The 24676-nt window shown below is 43.9% G+C and overlaps 1 protein-coding gene across 1 annotated transcript in view; it reads left to right on the top strand.

Annotated features, from left to right (window-relative positions):
• wake (ankyrin repeat and fibronectin type III domain containing protein wide awake) overlaps window positions 1-24676 on the top strand; it is a 569524-nt gene that overhangs the window by 285986 nt on the left and 258862 nt on the right. Inside the window, exon 5 of the mRNA XM_080271688.1 lies at window positions 16506-16518. Coding sequence (XP_080127814.1) covers window positions 16506-16518 — 13 coding nt within the window. The remainder of the gene's footprint in view (window positions 1-16505; window positions 16519-24676) is intronic.

Below are 24676 nucleotides of genomic sequence, written 5' to 3'. Positions count from 1 at the left end.
GGGAAGACGAAGAAGAAGAACAAGAAGAGGATGAGGAAGAAGAGGAGAAAAAAGATTGCAGTAGAAGAAGAGATATGGGGGGAGAAAGAGAGTTTTATGATAATGCATATGATAAAGAGGAATAGAACATTTCCGTATACCTCACTCTCCTAATAGTGCATATTCTTCTCCCTCTTCATCCTTTCCTTCTTTCCTTTCCTTCCCCTTCCCCTCTTTCTGATTTTTTTCAATTTCCTTTCCCTTCCCTGTTTCTGTCTCTTTGCGTTTTTCTCTCCATTTTTCTTTTCTTCCCTTTTTTAAAACTTTCTCATCTTTTTTCTTCCCTTCCCTTCTCATTCCTTCCCTTCACCTGTTTCCTTCTGGTTTCATTTTCCTTTTTGTTTTCCTTGTTGTCCTTCCCCTCAGCTCCCTTCCTTCGTCCCTTCCTCTTCCCCTCCATCCTCTGTATTTCCACCCTTCCCCTCCTTCCTTTTCGTCCTCGAATTCCTTCCACTCTCTGCTTCTGCTTCCTTCCTCACTTCCTTCCGCGCCCTTCCATCCTTTCTCTTCTTCCTTCTGCACCCTTCCTTCCTTCCTTCCTTCTTTATTTCCTTGCTTGTTTTCCTGCTCCCTTTCCCCCTCCCTCTCTTACTGCATCCACCCATTCTTTTTCATTCATTTATTGAGTCAGTCAGTCAGTCAATGAGTCATCCTTTTCCATTCCTCCGTCGTACATTCCTTCGTTTCTTCATTCTTTATTCATTTTTTTTTCTTTCCTTCCTTCTTTCCTTCGTTTTCTCCTTCTTTCTTTACTCTTTATCCTATCTGTCCTTCTTCTCTAATTCCTTCTTTCCGTTACTTATTCATTTATTCTCATTTCTTCCTTCCATCATTCCCTCCCCCCTTCATTCATTCATTCATTCATTCATCTATACATTTACAAATTCATTTATTCCACATTTACTTCTCTCATGCATTTTCTCCAGTCATTTCTTTTGTTTTCTGTCCCCCCCCCTCTCTCTCTCTCTCTCTCTCTCTCTCTCTCTCTCTCTCTCTCTCTCTCTCTCTCTCTCTCTCTCTCTCTCGTTTATCTGTTTATCTATATACCTACCTGTCTTCCCCATTACCTCTCCTTCACTCCTTCCCTCCCACCTTTCCCTCCCCTTTCTCTCTACCTCCTTCCCTCATCACATTACATTCATTCTTTTTCCCTTCAGTTTCCTTCTCTCGTATATTTTAACTTTCGTCTTTTAGTTCCTTCGTCCTCCCTTATTTTCCTCAGCTTATTATTATTAGCTTAAAGGCCACCTTCGGCGGCCTCCGCTCGATGTCAAGGCACTTCCTGTCTTCAGTCAAAAATGAATCATATCTCAGGAACCGATGGCCCAATTGGACTGGAAATTGTTTTATTCTTCATGTTAGGGCATTTTAACGATACAGTTGCTCTAACTAAAATTGCGCTACATGTGCCAGTTTTTGCTGTATTACGGTAACAGACATAGAAATCGGATCATTATATTATTAAAATTATTATGATTATTATTATTATTGTTGTTGTTGTTAAACTTATTATCAGTTCTATTATTGTCGATTCACTTCCATTCTGTTACTTGATTTTTTTAGTCCTCCTCCTCCTCCTCCTCCTCCTCCTCCTCCTCCTCCTCCTCCTCCTCCTCCTCCTCCTCCTCCTCCTCCTCCTCCGTTCCTCACTCCCTGATTTGTTATTCTTCTCTGTCTCCCCCATCTATTTCCAACTTTCCTTCCTCCTCCATTCCTTCGTGAGCTTCTCCTCCTCGCTTCCTCGTCCCACCTTCTTCCTTTTTCATCCTTCTTAGTCCTTCCCTTTCTTCTTCCTTTTTTCAATTCTTCTTTATTTCCCCTTCTCCTCTGTCTCTTCCCTTCATTCTCCCTTTTTCTTCCCTTTTCCTCCCTCAGTTCACCTTACTTTCTGCATTTCCTTTCTGACTTTCTTTTTTCTTATTTTCCTCCAATCTCTAATCCTCTTTTGTTCTTTTATTTTCTTTTCCCCCCTCCTCCTCCTCCTCCTCCTCCTCCTCCTCCTCCCTTTCATATTCTCCAAACTTGCTTCCTCTTATTTTTTTTTTCTTTCTCTCCCTTCTCCTCTCCCCCTCTCCGCAGTTTTGTAATCCGTCTTTCTCATCCCCTTCCCCTCAGAGGCCCTTCCCCTTCCTTCCTTTTTATCTTCCATCTTTTTTACTTTCCTTCCTTCATTTTTGCCTTCCTTCTTTCTTGTTCCTCGTTTCCCCACGCTTCTTTCCTATATTTTACATTCATTTATTTGTTTTCATCCATTCCATTTATCCTTCCTTCCTTCCTTCCTTTTCCTCCTCCCTCCCTCCCCTTGTATTCTTCCTTGTTTCCTTCCTTCCTTCCCTTGAATTCTTTGCTTGTTTCTTTCTTTTTTTTCTTGTTCTGTATTACTTACTACCCAAATATATCCCTCTTCTCTCCCTTTTCCATCCCTTCCATCATTTGTAGATTCCCTGTCAATCATTTCGTCTTCTTTGTTTTTACACTCTCTTACCTTTCCTTCCCTTTATCGTCGTCATCTCTCCTTTCCATTATTCTCTCTCTCTCTCTCTCTCTCTCTCTCTCTCTCTCTTAGTCTCTTCCTTGACGTTTCTTACAGTCTTCCTCTTCCTTTCCCCCCCTCATTCTTTAAATCATACGTCTTCCCTGTGCTCATCCCCTCATTCCTTCTCCTCTTTGTCTCTACTGCCTTTATTTTTCCTCCATGTTTCTTCCTGTCTTCCTCTCCTTTCTCCTTTCCCTCCATAAATCTTACTTTCCTCCCTATACTCCTCTCTTTATTCCTTCTCTTATTTTTCTCTCTCCCAAGTTACTCCTCTCAATCTTTCTCCTCATTCTCTCTGCTTCTTCTCCTCTTTCCCCGTCCCCATGTCTTCCTCTCTCCTCCTCCTCTTCGTCCTTTCTTTCTTCCTCTCTTCTTTTTCTCACTATTCATCAGACATATCCCTTTCTTTCCTTCCTTTTTTTCTTATTCATGTCATGCCTCCTCCCTGCTCTCTCCATTACGGTAGCACCAACCCTCCCTTCTTCCTCCTTGCTGCTTTCCTTCCTTCCTTCCTTCCTTTTTCTTTCCTTTCTTCCTCTTTTCCTTTGTTCAGTCTCTCAGCCCTTTCCTTCATTCTTCCATCTTCTTCCTTACTCTCATCCTTTTTAATATTCCATCCTTCCTCCCCCCCTCCTTACTCCTTACCCTTGTCTATCTCTTCTTTGTCTCCGTCTTACTCCCTGCCTGCCTTCCTTATCCTTACCTCATCCTTTTTTCTCACCTTCACCTATTCCTCCTTTCCTTATTCAACTTGCCCTCCCCCACCCCTTCTTCCTATATATTCGTGTCTGCTACGTCCCCTCCTTTCAGTCTTGGTCACCCATTCTTCTTCCATTCTTCCCCTTATTGTTCCTCTCCTTCTTCCCTTCCCACACTATGTCCTTGTACCTCACTTCCTCTGCTTTTATCCCTGCACTCTGACTCTCTTCCTCCTTGGCATTCATCCCACCATTCCTTCTCCCTTCCTCGTATTTCTTCCTTCTTCTCCATCTCACTCTCTCTTCCTTCTTTGGCATTCATACCACTGTTCCTTCTCACTTCATCTTATTTCTTCCTCCTCTTGCTACTGCTCAGCCTTCTTCCTCTCTTTCTATGCTTTCCACTTTTTTCCTAACTAACGTCACACTTCATCACTGTTCCTCCTCCTCCTCCTCCTTTTTCTTCTTCTTTTTCTTTTCTTCTTCTTCTTCTTCTTCTTCCGTGCAACCCCTTGGGAGGACCCGTCAGTACAAATACATGGAATACATTGACCTTTGTTCCCGCCGTCTCACATTACCCTCACGCTCGCTTTCCCTGCCCGTCTGTCCTGAGATGAGTGGTGAGGGGGGTGAGGGAGAGAGACGTAGAGGGTGGTGAGGGAGAGGAGGATGAGGCAGGGAGAGGGTTAAGGTAAGGGGTTTGGGGGTTGTGAGAGGGTGGTAATGAGATGAATGGGTTATGACAGGGGAACTTAAGGTAGTGAGGATGAAAGGATGGGGAGAGTGGGGTGATGAGGCGTGGTGAAGGAGAGAAGGTTGATGATGATGATGATGATGGGTGATGGTAGTGAGGGGGAGATGGAGGGAGATGATGATGCTGGGATTGTGATTTGAGAGAGAGAGAGAGAGAGAGTAGCTAACTTTTCCATCGTAAGGTTGATTAGTAATTCATTCCAAATCCATCTCGTCTTGTCTTCATCAGTAATTCTTTGCTTTTTTTTCCCCCAAGGCATATTACATGAAGGAGGGTGGGTGTTACGTGGCAGGATGAATCGTTACTGAGTAGGGATAGATGTGACTGGAGGTCCTTATACCCAGGCCATTAGAGAGTACATGAGGGAGGAAGGTGTGTTGTAGGAAGATGGATATTCAGTGATTAGGGATGGAGTGCATGAGGGAGGGTGGCGTGTTGTGGGAAGGTGGGTTGTCACTGAGTAGGGATAGAAGTGCAGTGAGTGACGAAAGTACAGATATTCATGTTTGATGGAGCTGGACTTGAACGATGTTTTTCCTTATATGTTTATGCGGTTCGTAATGTTAGTCGCCACGCCTTCCCGCTCACGTCAACATTAGATACATTTATGATTATTAGAACGTAACTTATACCAGGCATTTATTGAACTTCGATGTACAAATCAGTTTTTCAAATTTCATAAGTCAGTGTCCAAAATATAAAGCCGGTGTAAACAAAAAAATGGTATTCCTTTTTCTTTTCTTTCATTCTTTTTTTCATTTTTTTTTTCAACCACTGTCACCATCCTCCTCTGAACCCTTCCCGCCGTCAGATATAAAGGTTTTGAAAATGAACATTAACCTCATAAATCATACTTCTCATGGCCCCAAGGAACACTCCACCACCTCACCCTTCACCCACACCCTCAACCTCAACACTGCACATTTTAAATTCAAGGTTTACTCTCTGGTTGCTGAGAAAAATGGATGGCTTTGATCTTTGGGGAATTCCGTACATAGTTTTCCTCTCATCTCTTGTTTCATTTCTTCGTTGTTTCCTCCCTATTTCCTCCTTCCTTAGTCACTTCGTCCTTTCTTTCCTCCTTGATCTCTTCCTTTACTCCTTCCTATTTTGTCCTCACACAGACTTCATGCACTTTACTTCCTTACTTTTCCCTTCTTCCTCTTTATTCTCTCTCACCCCTCATTTTTTCTTTTTCGCCTCCATTCTTCCCTCTTTCCTCTCTTCCCTTCATTCGCTTTTTTTTTTTTTTTTTTTTTTTTTTTTTTTTACCCGCCTTCCTTCTTTTACTCCTCCATCTCGTGCCTAGAAATTTCCTTTCATTTCCCCTCAGCACTACTCTTCCGCCTGCCACCTTCCTACCAATCTCCTATCTCCCATTTTTCCCCTCTCCCTTTTCTCGTCGTCCTCTCTATTCCCTCCCTCCGTTTTGATCTTTTCCTCCCTTCTTCTTTTACCCTTCCATCCACCCCACCAACAGCCTCCCTTCCTCTTCCTCCTCCATTCACTACTGGACTCTCACTAACCTCCCTTCTTTCATTCTGTTAATTCTCCTTTCTCTCTTTTTTTGCTTTCACCGTATTCTCCATCTCCTTTGTTATGCTATTGCCCCCTCCCCCTACACACACATCTTCACCATCTTTCCTCCTGTATCATTAATTCCCACTCAGCGCTTGGAGAATGATGAAAAACGTCTAATCTTGCCGTAAGATTATTAATGGAGTGTACAGGTTATATATGACAGGAAGGTAAGCGTTGATCCGACAGGTGTGAAGGGCAGAAGCTGTTTATCTCCAAGACTGTGAGTGGAATGTGAGAACAAAAGCTGAGTTATGGAGTTTTGTGTTTATCTTACTCAGCATGTATATTGCCTTACTGTGTGAGTTGATAAATGATTGAATATTCGCATAGAATGATAAGTCGGGCAAGTGATATGCCTAGAGAATTATATTGATGCCTTTATACTCTTCCTCCAATCTCTCCACCATTTTTCTCTACCGTTTCCTTTTTTCCTTTTTTTCCATCTTTTATATTCGTCTTGCTTCTTTCCTTCATATAATTCCTCTTTTCAGAATTTTCTTTGCTGTCCCTTTGTTCTTCGCGTGTGTTAACTCTCTCTCTCCTTACTTTCTTTCATTCTTTTCTTCTGTCCCGTAGTTCATTTTGTATCTCGTTTTTCTTTACTGTTTCTGTTTCCTCCCTCTGTTCTGATCCTCTTCCTTCCTCCCTCCCTTCACCAATCTCCCTTCCATGACTCTTAATCATTTTCTCCCTCTGTCCTTATTCTCCCTCATTTCTAATTCCCCTTCTCCCTCCCCTTACCCACACATTCAACCTACTCCCCTCCCTCCCTCCCACCATTTTTTAAGGCTACCATTTCCCCCTTTATACAGCTCCTTATTAATCCCAGCCATTTCTCTCCCCTCACAATTTCGTCTGCTGCCCCCACCCTCTTGTGATCCCTGCCCCCTCCCCTCCCCCTCTCTTTTCACACTTTTTCCCCCCACCTCATTCATCTCTCACTCATTCCGCCTTCCCTCACCAGACCTTGCCTCATTTGTCTTTTTTTTTTCTGAACTTCCTCTTCCACACACACACACACACACACACACACACACACACACACACACACACACACACACACACACACACACACACACACACACACACACACACACACACACACACACACACACACACACACACACACACACACACACACACCGTTTTCCATTTCTATCCACTTCCCAAACTTTCTTCCTCATCACTCCCTCTCACCATTTCGTAGCTGTTTTTCCCCTCCACCTCTGCAGCCTCTGTTCCATCACCCACTGTCTCAACGCCACTTCACCTGCTTTTCCATCCCTCGCACCCTTCTCTTTCTCCACCTTTCCACCCCTTTCCCACCCACCTCCCCAAGTGGACCTCCCTCTCCACTTACCGTCCCAGCTCCACCTCCTCCTCCCTCTCCACTCCTCTCCATTTCCCCAGACCGTTCCCTTTTACTCACCTCTCCATCGCCTTCTTTCTTTCCCCTCTTCACCCTCCCTCCTTTCTCCTCCCCCCTTCTCCTTCCCGCACTTTTCCAAACCCCACCCTTCCTCGTTTTTGTAACTCCCTCTCTCTCCCACTCTGCAGGAATCCCTCTCATTTCTCTAGCACACATTCCCACTTTCCTCCTCCTCCGATAATTACACAGACATAAGCCAGCCAGATTAAAAATTCACCTTTTTTTTTAAGCTCTCGTGTCGATTTTCATTCCATCGACCGAAATGTACTGGTATGTATGAGGATTTTTCATTTTTGTATTTTTTTATTTTATCTTTGTATATATATATATATATATATATATATATATATATATATATATATATATATATATATATATATAAATGTGGCATTAAATTTCCGCGAGAGAGAGTCAGTGATTGCCCCTTCTGTTTCAGGTGTTTTTGCGTCTCAGACAGGGAAATTCTGAATGATTTTAACTTTCCTTTTTTCCGCTACCTTGATACGTGAAAGCCATATTATTAGATGAGAAATATCCGTGTTTAAAACTTCTACAATCCTTTTACTTTAACTTGGCCTAGGTTTTTGTCCTGTTGTTTATTTCATGTAGTTCAGTGGCAGGATAAGATAGCACTGTTCCTCTTCATCTTTTCCGTAACACTAGCATCGTATTCTGGTGTTAATCTCTTGTTACAACTCGGTATTCAAGATGGAGAGATGGCAGTTTTAGGACAGGTTAGGACAAATATCCACTTGCGATTTTCACCTTACAAGCCACGAGAACAGATATCCACACACACACACACACACACACACACACACACACACACACACACACACACACACACACACACACACACACACACACAGTTCTCACCCTACAATAGAACAGAACAAAATTTATCCACACACACATGTCAGTCTGTCACCCTACACGTCAACAGAACAAATATCCACACACACTTCTCACCCTCCACTCCAAATGCCCATATCTTTAACACAGGCTGGGGAGTTGAGGTCAGTTCTCCTTTGATAGATAGTGGTGTTCCTTGGCCTGTCACCTGCCTTTCAGAATATTAAGGATGGCCTGAACATGTTATCACCTCCATGTTCAAACCGGTGTTCATTGATTCACAGTACGCAACATAGAGATAAGCCTGTGGGACATACTTACATACATACATACATACCTGCAGACATACATACAGGTACACATAGTTCATACATACACACAAACTTACAGGACATAATACATACATACAGGTACAAAATTCATACCTACGAACATAGACATACATAAACATCCATACATAAATAAAACATACCTACATACATACAGGCACATACATAATTCATACGTACATACATAAATAAATAACATACAGACACAGGGGGATATAAAGATACATAAAAGGGTGATATTTATAGGAGTCAGTGTTCCTTCCCCCCAGTGGGCTTACGCAACGACCAGCTTCTCAAAATTGCAGGCTTTAGGGAAGGTGCGGAGAGGCGAGGTTTATAGATGCTGTTGAGCACCACCTGTGAGCCCCTAGTGGTGAATAAGGCATGAGAGAGAGAGAGAGAGAGAGAGAGAGAACACACACACACACACACACACACACACACACACACACACACACACACACACACAAGTTGAGTTGGTGGCAAACACAGGAAAAGATAATAGCATAATGTAGTGTAAGAGCTAGCGTAAGAGTGCCCAGGTTAACTTGGGCCAGTTTGCCGATACCGTAAGGTAGGCTGGGGCGTCCACCATCCACTCACTTGATGTAGGACTGTCTTTAGGTGACTCTGTACTGAGTAATAAGCGGAAAGATTTCTTGTGGCATAAAATCCAGTAACATTGATGATAATAATAATAATAATAATAATATTAATAATATTAATAATAATAATGATAATACAATTGTAATGAGAAGATGGTAAAGAAGAGATAATAATAATAATAATAATAATAATAATAATAATAATAAGAAATAATAATAATAACAATAACAATAATAATAATAATAATAATAATCTAAACAACGATACCAATGATAATAAAAACATACCCAAATTTCAGAAATCCCCCCCAAACTGAGGACAATCACGGAGCGTCTCTTCAGAAAAAGAAAAAATGAAAAAGAAAAAGAAAAAAACACGTCACGTCCAGATTAAATGAAGTTTAAGGTGTCTTAGAGGGCAGGTTAATTACGCATGCAAATTTCGAGGAAGCGGAGGACTCAGACAGGCGCCAAAAAATGCATATACTTTTTTTTTTCTGTCTCTCTGGCAGGGACTCAGCATTGTCGTAACGAAGGCAGAGAGTTAGGAGGAGCTTTGGTGTGTGTGTGTGTGTGTGTGTGTGTGTGTGTGTGTGAGAGAGAGAGAGAGAGAGAGGAGGGCAGAAATTAGGGGGGGACATTAGAGGGCAAGTAATGAAGTGAGGGGCATGTGGGAGGGAGGGGTAAGGGAGTTGATTCAAGGTTACGACCGCACTAAGGGAGAGAGAGAGAGAGAGAGAGAGACGGGCGTGGAGTTTTGACAGGCGATTTGAAGGTAAATTAAGAAAGTCGGAATCAAGAGAGGCTTTCCTTGACTTCCTCTTTGGTGATGCACGAGTATTTACATATTTAATTTTGCTGTCGTCTTGTGTATGAGTTTTTTTTTTTTTCGCCTTAGAATACATAAACATAATTTAAAAAAAGAGTATTAACATGACCTGTGCATAAATAAATTCTTGAGGGTTTGTAATGTCATCTTGGTCGAGGAGAGTAAGGCCTCAACTCTCAACATCGCCCTAACGAAGGTGGAGTTTTGGGCGATTTTTGTGCTGTGTTGTGTCTCTGAGTTGTGGGTGTCGGGAGGGAGGGAGGGATGGAGGAGTTAGTTCAAGTATACGACCGCAGTAAAGGAGAACGTTGGAGTAGTTCAGGCACAAGGAGAAAGACAAGGGGTAATGGTCTGACGATTTAAGAACAGAATGTAAGACGAGGATGAAAGATGGGTGTTGGGAGAGTGGGAGCTGTTCAGGGAAAGGACTACATTTTAAGGAACAAAAGTGTAGTTGGGGACGGGGAGAGGGGGAGAAGAGAGAGGGGAGAGGGTAGATGGATAGGCGATTTGAGGATAAGAAGAGACAAGGTTGTGGTTTAGGTGCTTTGGGAGGATAAGGAAATAGTTGATTCAGGGATCCGGTCGCATTAAAAGAAACGCGAAGGACGAAGGAAGGGATAAGGAGCAGAGGGCCTGATGGGTAGGAGGGTAGGTAGGCTGTTTGGTGGAGAAGAGACTGTGGTGGGGAGGGCAGGAGTAGTTAATTCAAGGAGACGACTGCAGTAAAAGAACAGTGTAGATGGGGGACAGGGAGAGGGATACAGGATAAGTGTCTGCTGGTTTAACCCCTTCACTTCAATGATGTACGTTCTTATTTTATTCTTGCTACCTTCAGACAGTTCTCCTGAGCTTGGGAGAGATTTGTCTAAGTTGAGGCCTTTCCTAAGTACAATAGAAAACACGAAATCGGGCTAAATATCTTAAGGAAAAAAGTGAGACGTCTAAGAGTTTGTAGCAATGGGTGCTGGAGATAGAGGAATAAGGTAGTGAGAATTAGAAGGAAGAGAGTTAGACAGGAGACAGAGTTCTATTAAAAAGAAAGCTGAATGTACTTTTGGGATGCTGGGAGGGATCAAGGAGCAAAAATTTGGTGAATAGAGGAGCGATTTGCCTTGAGAACACGAGGCGAAGAATGAATAATGGGAGTAGCGGTGGGAGGTAGAGTGAGGGGGATGAGATGATGAGTGACAGGACAGACAGCAGGATAGGGAGAAGGATGATCCAGACTGGAGATAACAAATGACAGGTGACAGACAGGAGAGGGAGAGCCTGGGAGGATGACAAGAGAGAAGAATTTGGGTGGGGTGGGAGGACGGTTGGTTAATTTTTCATTGACACAGAAAAACACAGTAGCATTTCTTTTACTTATGTCAGTTCAGTATCCTCCTGGTTTTTATTGATCAAACTAGGGCAATAATTAGAGGATTGATTAATATGAAAATGATTGTCTGGCAATTGTTTTGGGTGTTAGGGTGGCAGTATCGTTAACATAATGGGCTCCTTGGCACCTCATCCTTATAGATATTCACAGTCACCGTAACACTCTTAGATTTCTGTCGGCGGTCTTCTTGTGCGTTTAGGAAGCGTACTAACACCTCTTCCTGACCGATTTATTCCTGGTTCTGCTTCGTTACTTTCTCTAGCGGTATTCTCGTGTGGTTAGAAAGCTTACCAACATCTCTTCCTGACCGATTTACTTCTAGTTCTGCTCTCTTACTTTATTCTTGGGTGTCATTCATACAATCTATGTCGTCAGTGAAAAGTTACGTGAAGCAAAAAGGAGGATGTTTATGGGTTACTTTGGAAAATAAACCGCTAAGAAAGAGGTGTAAGGGAGTCTGCAGTAAAGGAGAACTCGGGCCTTTGACTCTTAGCTGAATAAATTGGAATAAAATACCAGAGTTGTCCCGACCGTGAGAAGGTTAATGGCACCTGAGTAAACACCCGTTCTCGTATTCCCGTCGGTTAAGGAAGCTCTCTGATACCTCTTCCTTAACGATTTATTCTTGAGTATGGGTGGTTAATACCCTTTTGTAAATACGTTATTTGATGGAGACTGTGGTGATATGAAAAGGATATATGTAACAGAGAAGGACAGTAAGGTGTATTAAACAAAATAAGTCGCCTAGGAAGAGGGGTAAGGGAGCTTTCTTAACCGACGAGAATACGAAGACAGACAGACAGAAACAGCTAGAGAGAGAGAGAGAGAGACGGACGGACAAAGAAGCCGAAATGGTGCCAGAGAAAGAGAGAGAGAGCGAGTCAGAGAAAGACAAAGAGAGACGTAGCTGCATTTCGCATTTGCCTCAGGAGTGGAAATAGACCGTAAAAAAAGAGCTGTAATGTTTAAGAGGACGTTAAGGCATTTCCCAGACGCGGCGTGGACTTAAATTTTTACGTCTGTCTTGAAATTTTGAAGGACGAGGAAAAGCGAGAATGTTAGGGCGGCCTGAGTGAGAGAGTGGTGGCGGGTTTAAAAATAGTACGCGGGTTTACGTTTTACGCTGAGGTGGATTCAGTTTTGTGGGTGTACGTTTTATGCTGAGGTGGATTCTGTTTTGTGGGTTTACGTTTTATGCTGAGCTGGATTCTGTTTCGTGGGTTTACGTTTTATGCTGAGTTGGCTTGGGTTTAAGTTTTATGCTGAGCTGGCTTCTGTTGTGTGGGTGTACGTTTTATGCTGAGGTGGCTTCTGTTTTGTGGGGTTACGTTTTATGCTGAGGTGGATTCTGTTTTGTGGGGTTACGTTTTATGCTGAGGTGGATTCTGTTTCGCGGGTTTACGGTTTATGCTGAGCTGGCTTCTGTTTTGTGGGTTTACGGTTTATGCTGAGCTGGCTTCTATTTCGCCGGTCATGTGTAAAGAGGATTTAGCGCGATTTTATGTGTGCAGGTTTGAGCGAAGAAAAAGTATAATCGTTTTGTATAACAACTGCGCTGTCGTGTTTTTATGTTTATTCAGGTACAACTTGATTCATTAAAAAATACGGAAGTTATTTAAATGTGAAGAGATTAATGAATCTTTATCAAACTTCTGGAATTTTGATCGTCACTTCTCTTTTTATATTCTCTCTCTTCCCTTTGTAGATTATCTCACATTCCCCCCCCCCCTGTCGGGCTATCTCTGACGTTTTCCTCCACCCTCCAAAGTCGTCTTCTATCTCCCCTCCCACCCTTCAAGCAACCTCACTAAGCTTCCTTCCACCCTGCAAAAGTCTTCCAGTAATTACCTCTTCTGACTTTAAAGCTTACTCCAAAGTTTTCTTCAGCTCCTCCATGTTTTCCTCCACGCTCCAAAACATTCCTTTCCCTAAATCCAACTCTCCAATACCACAACCACTCCCCCTCCCTCATCCCCACCCTCATCCCTGCCCCCGCCCTCGCCCCCATCCCCACGACCAGAAAGTTGTGTGTGGCTGCAATTAAGAATGCGTGTGAGCCAATATATATGTTGATGGGGTGACCACAAAGACCGGCATAACTTTACTGGCCCCCTTGCACAGGTCCACACTCTCATCCGTCCGCACAACCCCATTCGTTCGCACCCGCCTGCACTCTCTTTCATCCATCCGCACTCACACGCACTTTCCATCATGCGTCTGTACCAGCTCAATTTTTTCATCTCTCCTCACTCGCCTTCACACTCCTCCATCCGTCCACACGCTCCTGCACTCTCTTTCATTTATCCGTACCCACCTGCCTTCACTCTTACGTACTTATCATTCGCTTATCCGCCCTTTCCCGAACCCTTCAGCATTCTTCTTCATTCCTCCACACTCCTCCGTGCGCTCCTTCACCCATCCGCACTCATTCCCATCCCTCAGCACCCTCCTGCACTATCCCTTATCCTTCCGCACTCGCCCACACGTGCCCACACCCACAAGACTCACCTAAGCTCATCCACACCCACTTCCATTGAATCACTCACATCCACATCGTCCAACACGTACACACATCACCTCCAGCCAGCTGCATACATCCACATCTCCCTACACAGAACCATATCTTCCCACACTTACCCACACCTCTCCTCCATCCACCAATACCCATCATCCACATCCTCCCACACTTATCCACACCCACCTCCTAAAAACCACATTCATCCACACCACCCACAACTACGCACACCTACCTCCACCCTGACCCACACACATCAACATCCACCCACCTCTACCTAACCCACGCTCATCCACATCCACCCACACTTCCTCCACCCAAACCCCGACTTCCCTCCCCGCCCCCAGCCTGTCGGAGTGACGGTCAAAGGAGATGTCAAAGTGGATTAGGTCCCTCGCGTCCCTCTGTCCAGACGTTGCCAATTTAGCGAATCACCTGCCTGGATCTTGGCCAGGGAATCACAGGCACATTTATGATCAGCTTTTTGTTGTATCTGTATTTTGTATGAGAGAGAGAGAGAGAGGGGGGGGGGTTGCTGACTGTTTGATCGGTGGCTGAAAAAAAGGGAAACTGTGTCACTAGACCAATAAAATAACCTTGGATTGATATCTAGAATAATATAAAGGTTGAGAGAGAGAGAGAGAGAGAGAGAGAGAGAGAGGAGGGGGGGGTTAGATGAGAGGAACTAGTGGAAGAAGGGAAGGGGGGGGAGGGGAAGAAGTGAGAAGGAAGGGGAAAGAGTGCTTGAGGAGATGTTTGACGTAAACAATTGGGACAGGGTCAATATTGGGAGAGAGAAACACAAACACTCCACCTTAAATGAGCTTACATTCCTTCCACCGGGCTATTTCCTGTATCGTCTTCCCCTTCTTCCTCGTACCTCTTCTCTACATCGCCTTCTTCATCATCGGTGTCGTCATCATCGTCGTCGTCATCATCGTCATCATTTTCGTCTTGATTACTATCCATCCCTTGTCATCCCTCGTTCATCGTCATAACTTGCATCATTGTCATCGCCATTGTCATTGCCATGATCACATCACATCATCATCATCATCATCATCATCATCATCAGCAGCAGCAGCATTTTCATCATAATCACGACCATCCACCCAATGACTTCCCATCGTCATCATCATAGCATGCATCATTTTCATAGTCACCACCAGCACCACCGCCACCGCCACCGCCACTGCCAATCTGTCACCCTCTGTTCATCCATAGTCCTTCGCTCACATCCTCGTCATCTTCATACAAATCACTTCTTCCATCGTCCAGTCTCTTCGTCGTGTCTTGTGTGCTTACTCTTACTCTTCCTTATCATCATCATTACTTTCACCACTCTGCCGTCTCTCTCTCTCTCTCTCTCTCTCTCTCTCTCTCTCTCTCTCTCTCTCTCTTTCTGTTCTTGCTGACTTCAGGGGAGACTTCTTAAGAAATTGGATGTTGCCCTCAGCATCTTGATCGCCACAGGGAAGGGTCCGAAAATTAATCAGATATTCTATTAGGTCTCGCTCCAGATGTCTTCGTTCAGGTGAGAGAGAGAGAGAGAGAGAGAGAGAGAGAGAGGTTCGACATTGATATCAAAGGTAGGACTTGCCCAGTGTCCCATCCCCATTACTCGCCTTTAAGAAGTGTATATGCCGTGTACCCGAGAGTGAGAGAGAGAGAGAGAGAGAGAGAGAGAGTGGTGTTACGAAAGGAGGCGTGTATTATGTGTTGGACTGAGTTAGTGTGGACTGAGCATTGTAAATTTAATGGCATTGAGTGGAGTGGAGACTGCCTGTGAGAATTCGGTGTGTGTGTGTGTGTGTGTGTGTGTGTGTGTGTGAGAGAGAGAGAGAGAGAGAGAGAGAGAGAGAGGGTGGGGGAATTGAGGTAGGGTCTGTAGCTCTCACAGAAAAGTAGACGGAGAAGGGAAAGAGAAGAAAAGTGAGACGCAAAGAGGTGATGAGGAGAAAGCGGGCGAGAGACATGGTGAATGGGATAGGAAAGGAGAGGAGCGAGAGAAGAGAAATGATGAAGAAGGGAACGTGGAGGGAAGGAGAGGAGGGAAGATGAGACGCCAGAGAAGTGAGGAGGGGAAAGTGGTTGAGATACGGTGAAGGAGGTTGCAAAGGAGAGGAGCGAGAGGAGAGAACTGATGGAGGGGGGAGGATAAGGAGGAGGGAAGGGAGTTGAGGAGGGAGGGGGAAGATAGAGTGAAGGAGAGAGGAAAGTAGAGGACGATGAAGATTGATATCAGAGTTGAGGGGGAGAGAGAAGTAGTATGTCAGAGGGAGGAGGGGAGGGAGAGGCGTAAGTGTGAAATAAGGGCCGAGAGAAGGGAGCATATTTGGGAGAGATGGAGACGGTGGGATGCCAGAGTCTTTCATAAATACGGAGATAAACAAACTGTACAAATCTTGCAGCCCTTTAGTAGAGAGTCTCAGTTGATAGGCATGTACAGAAAACCAGCCGTGCAGCGGGAGGGAGGCGCCCTCAATACAGTTACAGTACAGACTAAACTTGTATTGCACAAGCTTTCGCAAGGGAACCATGCCCGCAATACCACCTTCACCCCAACCTCCCCACACCCTATAGCTTTCACACTCCTTAATGCAACGCAAGTAAATGAAATCTGGCAAGTTGTGAGCGTGGAGTATTACGAATTTGTATATTTTCTTGTGGCGTAGCACATTCCATAAGAGAATTGGTAGTTTCCATTGTAGGGCTGTTGGTTAGTCACATTTCTTTGTTCGAAATTTTGGTGACGGGGCCATCCATTTACAGGATATATATAAAATGATAGAGAAAAGTATAAGGCTATCCCCCACCCCACTGATCTTCCAGTTTTGTCGTACCAGAAAATAATTAACGGTAGAAAGCAGTACGAAGAGAGAGAGAGAGAGAGAGAGAGAGAGAGAGTGGGGGGAGGGAGTAGAGGATGTGAAAGATGAGTACAGAAATAAGAGGAAGGTGGGTTGGGTGTGACAAGAGACAGGAGAGGAAAGGTTGAGAGAGAGAGAGGGGGGGGGTGCTTAAGTTAGTGTTGTGTTACTTAAGCAACTCAAGACATCCAACTTGGAGGCTAGATACCCCACGATTACGCAAGTGTGTGTGTGTGTGTGTGTGTGTGTGTGTGTGTGTGAGAGAGAGAGAGAGAGAGAGAAGGGGGGGGAAATGCGAAGAAAAAAATACAGAAGTAAAGGATAGGGATAGTAAGAAAATGACAGGAAGGAGAAAGACAAGGGAAACAGGATAGCAAAATCTTGTCTTCATACATAAATTAATCGCCAGCATCAAGATTACAATTATTCACCCACCATCTCGGCCCGGCAGACAGGCTCGTAGCTCCTGTGTACCTGCGTAATTACTCTACCTGTCACCCTTAATTGGCTTACTAAGGTGAAGTCGACTCCCTTTGTGAAGTTTGGGGAGAACACCTGCTAACTGGACAGGTGTGTATCTCCTAAAGGGCTTCTGAATGTGAGAAGGTGAAACGCAGGAAATGTCAACAGGCGACTTTACTTATTTCTGCATTGGCTTTTCTAACTGTAAGTGTTAGATGTAGGCTTCTTTAACCCCTTTTACTTGAGAGAGAGAGAGAGAGACAGAGAGAGAGAGAGACAGAGACCGAGACAGAGAGAGAGAGAGTCTTCCAGGTTCAGTACGGTAAATTAGAACCATATTTTAAAAAGACGATCTAGGACTGAAGTGGTTGGACATGGGTGGACTCCTGCTCTGCTTCCGTATATATCACACACGCTGCCACACTGACCTTTCTCGGCGACCTTTGAACTTTTACCCTTAATTACTGTACAATGTAATCGACCAGTTTTTGAGGTGCTATTCCCTCATAACACTCACACCTGTCTCACATATATCGCTCACTTCCGAACTCTTACCTCACATATGTCACTCGCTTCCCAACTCTTATCTCACATACATCACTCGCTTCCCAACTCTTATCTCACATATATCACTCGCTTCCCAACTCTTATCTCACATATATCACTCACCTTCCAACTCTTATCGGACATTTTTTAAGTCATAGTTCCATCATGAGCTGTATTCACAAAGTTTCGTGACCCCAAGTTAGGTATACCATTATTTTTAAATTTATCTTCACTCATGCAGCGAACAACTTTTTCAGAGCAATAATTATTCACTGCCGCGTACTTTTGTTAGTGGAAAGTTGTTTAAGATGCCAGTTCAGTAGATGTCTTGGCAGTTCGTTTATACTCAAGATGCTCGTTAAGTCTGTGGAAACTTCTTCAAGACGTTTACTGAAGTGTGAGATCCGACAGAAAAGAAAGGTTGTAAATTTCGTGAAGGTCACCTACGAACGCGACCCCAAAATGCCGACACGTGCCTGAGCCTGGCGGTGACCCCAAAGACTCACCTGTGCTGGTCCCTTGGGAGTCGGGGAAGGGTGGGGGAGGGGAGTGATGGACGTGTGGGGGTCGTAAAGGTGTTGTGGAGGGAAGAGGACGCAGGCAGGAACTATTTTACACACACACACACACACACACAGAGCGCTTGGCCTACTTGAGTGTGTGTGTGTGTGTGTGTGTGTGTGTGTGTGTGTGCGCGCGCGCGCGCGGAAGGGGCGTGGGAATATACAGTAGTGGGATGGTGTATATTGTGTTAAGAGTGGTGCATTAGTAGTCAGGTTTAGGCACGAAGTTCACATGAAAATAAACAAGGCCAGTGTAAGAAATATTGTTACAATTTTTGAGTGCTTAGTTTTGGGTCCTCCAGTTTTCTTTGTCCCTTTGTGTGTGTGTGTGTGTGTGTGTGTGTGTGTGTGTGTGTGTGTGTGTGTGTGTGTGTGTGTGTGTAAAGAGTGACAAATTAACCCGTTCTTCACAATCCGTCTATGTGTGCCGTGTAAAGAATGACAAATTACCTTCCCTGTCAACCCTACTCTATACCATGCTGGAGTGTAGTGTCAACAGGAGGTCTTGCGTTGAGCACCTGGAGCCAGAGCCACTGTTACCTTGGGGCACCTTGTCTTACGTAACCTAATCTGACTTTAATTCCACCTAACCTGATTTACACGTGATCTCAACCCTACTTGCCCACACTTGAGTCTTACATTAATTTTCCTTTGCCTGGCAGTCTTACCTAACTTAACCCTTTCAGCCTGAGTAGGTATTTTTATTTTATATATATATATATATATATATATATATATATATATATATATATATATATATATATATATATATATATATATATATATTTTACTGCTCCCATGCGATTTTTTGGGAGGACCCTTTTTTGCGGGATTAATGAAGTGTCTGTCTAAACCCTCCAGTTAGAGAAATTGTCTTCTGAAATAAATAAAAATAATTTGTAGGTAGTAGTAATAAAATAAAAAATACATATACGTACTGAAGAGGCTGATCGTAATCTTGCTTAACGTAACATCCCAGGCTAACCTAACCTGACTTAACAGTATCAGAGTTAAGTAGCTTTGACCAACTCACTCCTTTCTCACAACACTTAACCACGACCAACAAATAACCTAATAGCAACTCAGTCTACTCAACACTACACAGAACCAACATATTATTATCTAACTCTGGCATAACTTTATTTGTTTTTTCATCTCGCCTTTTCAGTGTACACGAAATATGCAGACATGTCATCGTCACTTTCCGCTTGGTTATAATTTTACGTTGAAATGTATTGATAAAGTGAATGGCTAAGGACAGAGAGAGAGAGAGAGAGAGAGAGAGAATGCCTTAAATACTGTATGTCGTCCTCAGCCTGCCAGGTATCAGGAAGAAAGACGCATTTGTAGTGAGAATGGTGCCTTTGTATGCGGAGGTGCTGTAATGTGTGTGTGTGTGTGTGTGTGTGTGTGTGTGTGTGTGTGTGTGTGTGTGTGTGTGTGTTTGAACCAGCAAAGTGTGAACATTATGCTAGAATACGAAAGGACACATTTCCTGCACGCACATCAAATATCCACCACGGCATGGGTTTCCTGCGCACACACACACACACACACACACACACACACACACACACACACACACACACACACACACACACACACACACACACACACACACACACAATGCCATACATACAGTATTTATAATTAATTGCCTACCCATAACAGCAGCGGACTTGATGGACAGGTTTTTGTTACCAGTGTGGTGTGTTTTGCTTAACTGATAATGCTGTAAATACCAGGGTCAGGGTCAGGGTCAGGGTCAAGGCCAAGGTCAGGAGTCAAGGTCAGCTCGAATATTGTCATACCATTTGTGTTTGTGTGTGTCTGGCTGTCTGTGTGTATTGAGGGATGTGGAGGGAGGCCATTGTTCATAGCAGTGTTTGTTGTGGATTAAATTTTTTCCATATTTATCATTTTATTTAATGGAGGCTGAGTCTGCTCCTCTGCCCATCTGTGTACCGGAATAATAATCAGTCTGTGTCTGTTCTTATTGCTGTCGATCTGTTCAGCTGTCTGTCTTCCCGTCTGCCTATCTGTATTTCTTCCTGTCGCTGTCTTAATATCTACTTATCTATCATTATCATTCTCTGTCTGTCTAAACATCTCTGTCGCTTTAGCTAACTACTGATATCAATTTCTCTGTCCGTCTGTCTGTCAGTCTCTTTACCCATGTTTCCTCCTCTACTTCTTTGTCTCCTCCCTCTTCTCTCTTATCATTTCTCCCCTTTCTTTATTTCTTAACCTCCTTCTCCTTCTCTCTTTCTCGCCTCTGCCTCTCATCCCTCGCCTAGTCCTTGTGCATGTTTGAGAAGGACTCTGCCTGTCGCTCTTTTCCTCAGCTCTCTCCTTTTATCTCTGTTTTTCCTCACACTTCCTCCTCCACGCCTCTCTCTTCCTCTCCTTTTCTCTCTTATATTCTTTGTCACCTTCGCGTTCTGTTTTCTCAGCCTTTCGTTCGTTTGTTGACCTTTTGTGTGTCCCTATGAGAAGAGCTCTTACTGTTCGACTTTCCTTCAGTTTGATTTCATTATCCTTAAGTTCAGCTGTTGGTCTTTGCCTTAGTTATCCCTCCTTGTTCCACTTCTCTCGACCTCTTCTTTTCTCTTTCCCCTGTTTTCTTTCTCCCTCTTCTCCCTTTTTCATCCTCTTCTCTCTCATTCTCCTTGTATTTTCTCTCTTCCTCTTTTACCCTCTTCCTCACCGTCTGTCTTCCTTTCCAATCTTTTTTTTTTTTTTCTCTCTCGTCTCTACTTTTCTTCCCGTAGTTGGTCTTTTGTGAGCCGTTTAGAGGACTCTGCCTGCATCTTAGTATTTCAGTTTTTCCTCCTTCTTGTCCTCCTCTTCCTTCTCCTCCGTTCCTCCATCTTATTTCATTCTTCCATGCCTTCTTTACTCCCTCTCCTTCTTCCCCTCCTTGTCTTCCCTCCCCTTCAGTCCTCTGTTATTCCTCTCTTTCCATCCTCTTCCTCTATTTCCACTCCTTCTCTCCCGCTGGTTGGTGTTTTGTGAGCCTTTATGAGATGGAAGACTCCGATTCTTGCACTTTCCTTCTGGCTCACGGAGTAGGTCATAATATTGAAGATCGGAGCCGCCATCATCCGCCATTGTATTCAGCATCCTCTTCCGCCATTACTTTCGCCCTGTATTTTCTCCCTCAGTTTTCTCCCTTTGTTTTTTTTCTGTGTATGTGTGTGTTTTTCCCCTATGCTATTGTGTATGTTTTGTCTTTAATCCCCTTTTGCGTTATTTTATCTATTTCTTTATCCACTTTCTGTGTATATTCTGTTTCTTTCTCTTCCTCCTGCTCCGTCCCTCCTCTGATGTATTTGTGATGTCTCTTCCGTGTCTGCATTCTGTCTGCGTTCTGCTTCCTTCCTTGTCTCGTGTTATTTTTTTTTTCTCTTTTTTTCCTTCCGCCTCGTTTTTAATCCCCATCTGTCCTTTCCATTCCTTGTATTTCTTTTACCTTTTTCTCGTACGTCTTTTTTCTTTTTATTATTCTCTTACTGTTCTTATTTTAATCACTTCTTTATTCTTGTGTGTTCCTTTCCGGTCCATACTTTTTTTTTTTTTTTTAAGCTTCCTCTCCATTTACTTCTTTTTGCTTCTTAATTTTCTTGATCAGCCTCCTCTCCATTTACTTCTTAACCTGTCATCGTTTAATTCTCACTTTCCTCCTCCTCGTCCTTGTCCTCTTTTCTTCATTCTGTTCAGTTTCTTCTTCACTATTTTCTTCCTTCTCTCTCCACTTTCATTCTGCTCTTCCTTTCAATGCCTCCTTTTCCTTCCTCCTCTTTCTTTCTTCCTTTCTGATATCTTCTTGTTTTATATTTTCTTTTTCTTTCCCTCCATCATCTTTTTCCGAAGTTTATTTGCATTGTATGGTGGTCTTTCCTATTATTTCCTGCCGGTTTTAGTTGGAGAGATTCGTGAGTGAGGGGAACATACTCTACTATCCTTGTCATAAACTCCTGTGATGAGTAGTAGCGTCATAGCCTACCCCAAAATGGGTCTGTTATATTTTGCTTTTCTCCGTATTCCTTTGTACCCTCATTTGTTTCAGCTTATTTTCCTCTTTTTCATCATTCTCTCCCCCCCCCCCCGCTCCTTATATTCCCACTCCTACTCCCTCTCTCGCTTCATCTTCATTTCGCGCTCTCTCTCATTCCCACTTCCTCTTACTCCTGCTTCCTCTTATCTCCCTCATCCTCCCCCTCTCCCATTCCCATACCCTTTGACCTCCTCCTCCTCCTCCTCCTCCTCCTAATTCCCAAAGCGAATTACCCCAGGCCATATTGCATTTCCATTTCCATTCTCCTAACCCTTCCCGTTCTTCTCTCTCTCTCTCTCTCTCTCTCTCTCTCTCTCTCTCTCTCTCTCTCTCTCTAAGCTCATTAACCCCTTCAACCCCACCTTTTAATGAAGGCTGTATCTAACCCCTCCAGTTCGGATTTCTCTCTCTCTCTCTCTCTCTCAACGGTGAAAGTAGTAGAGAGAGAGAGAGAGAGAGAGAGTCCACAGAGCGAGAGACAGGCAATCAAGGTATGCAGCGCGCTTGTTTTTCCCCTTCCCAAAACAATCAAATCAAGGAATATTCTCAGGCGATAAAAAATGCTCCCCATCGTACCCAGACAGACAGGCCGAGACAATCACGAGATGCAGCTGGCTTGTTGCGCCCCTTCCGAACCGGCGCAAAACCCTGGGACCACTTGCGCGATTTTGGAATTACTGCGGCACCTCGTAAATCAGAGGCTTGACTAGGGGACATGTGGGTGTGGTGGTTGGGATGTGGTGTGTGTGGTAGAGGATACTGAACGAGTATAGTGGTACTTGTGTCGGTGGTAGGGATGTGGTGTGTGGTGGGTAACGATGGATGAGTGTAGTAGTAAGTGTGGTGTGGTAATAGGGATGTGGTTTGGTAGCGGTGTGGTAGGGATGCTAACTTGGTGTAGTGGTGGGTAAGTTGGGAGTGTGGTGTGTTATGGTAGGGGTGTGGTGTGGTGTGTGGCGTAGGTATTGGTGGTAGAGGACGTTGAATGAGTGTAGTAGTAAGTTGGGGTGTGGTGGGGATGTGGTAGTAGTGGTGTGGTGCATGGTGTAGGTGTGTGGGGTAGGGAACGTCGAGTGGATGTGGTGGGTGTGGTGTGTGATGTAGGTGTGGTAATTGTAGTGTGGTGCACGGCGTATGTGTGTGGTAGGGGACGTTAAGTGAGTGTAGTGATGGGTATGATTGTTTTTTATTGTATGTATAGTGTGGTGTGATGGATTATGATGCGGGTTTTGTTATGGAGGAGAAAAAAAGAACCAAAGACTGAGAGCCCAGTGAATATCAGACAACAGATTAGAGATCATAGGCAATAGAAAGCAGACTGAGAAGATAGTGTCAGAGTTAAAGAGTTCTGGAAATGTAGACAAGATGAGTATATTTGGCAAGGGACGTGATGTGATGTGACAAGAGTGTGGTGTGACCGCAGTTTGAGTGTGGTGTAAGAATTGTTAGATGTGGGTATGGTGGTATGGAATGTGGTGTGGGTATGGTGGTATGGAATGTGGTGTGGGTATGGTGGTATGGAATGTGGTGTGGGTATGGTGGTATGGAATGTGGTGTGGGTATGGTGGTATGGAATGTGGTGTGGGTATGGTGGTATGGAATGTGGTGTGGGTATGGTGAAGATGTGGTGATAGAGCATGATGTGATGCAAGTGTGGAAATTTTTTGTTGTGGTGGAGAGTTTGTCGGGAGTGTGGCGTGGGTGTAGATGCGATGATGTAAAATGTGGTGTGGATATGATAAAAGTGTGGTGATAGAGAAGGTGGTGTGGGTTTGGCAAGAGTGTGGTGATAGGGGGTGTGGTGTGGGTGTGGTAGGGAGTGTGGTGTGGGAGCTCTGACAGTGGGGAGTGTGGTGTGAGTGTGGTGGGGGAGATAAGTGGGTGTGGGTGGGATATGGCACGAAGCGACACAAAACTTGGCAGGAGTGTGGGAGATTGTGTAACGAGAGAGAAAAAGAGAGAGAGAGAGAGTGCCAAGAAAATTGCGTAATATCAAAAAGATCACATATGCGAAATACCACCTTTTCTTTCCCTCTTAGTTCGAGCGGATAGATACGAACGATGTCAATGATCAAACAGATATCATAAGTGGATCCTCAGAGAAATAAAAAAATCCACATTAAGAAAGAGAAGAAATGAGTTATGTAAAGCGTAAGGGTTTAGTAATTCTCATGTATCTAGGAATTAAGCATTGTCACAAACATATGCTTCATGTTTTATAGGGAGCACAGTTGGCAAATAATTCTCAGGTCATAATTCTCATGGGAAGGAATTACTGTTGGCTTTATTTTGTACCTCTTATATTACGTCTTTATTATTATTCTTGCTAATACCGTATGATAATAAGTCAGTACATTAAGATAAATGAAAGTGCCTTCATTTCAAAAAGGGCGTCGATAGTTTGGTACAATCGTCAGAAAATAGTAAGAGTAAATCAAATGGGACGATCTCGAGCTGAAAGGGTTAATGTGAAACTCAAGGGTATGGATTATATTTTCAAGTGTAAGGTGAGGGTGTGAGAGGATGAGGTGTAAGGTGGCTGGTAGTAGGGATGAAGGAGGATTAGAGTGAATGCCGTGCCCTTCCTTCCTTATTAGACGTTCCCTTATGTCCATTTAGCATTAATA

Source organism: Coenobita brevimanus, chromosome 47, assembly GCF_032717465.1.
Source record: "Coenobita brevimanus isolate Jiangsu-jjx chromosome 47, ASM3271746v2, whole genome shotgun sequence".
In the NCBI taxonomy this organism is placed as follows: Eukaryota; Metazoa; Arthropoda; class Malacostraca; order Decapoda; family Coenobitidae; genus Coenobita; species Coenobita brevimanus.
This window is presented reverse-complemented; position numbering and strand designations above follow the sequence as displayed.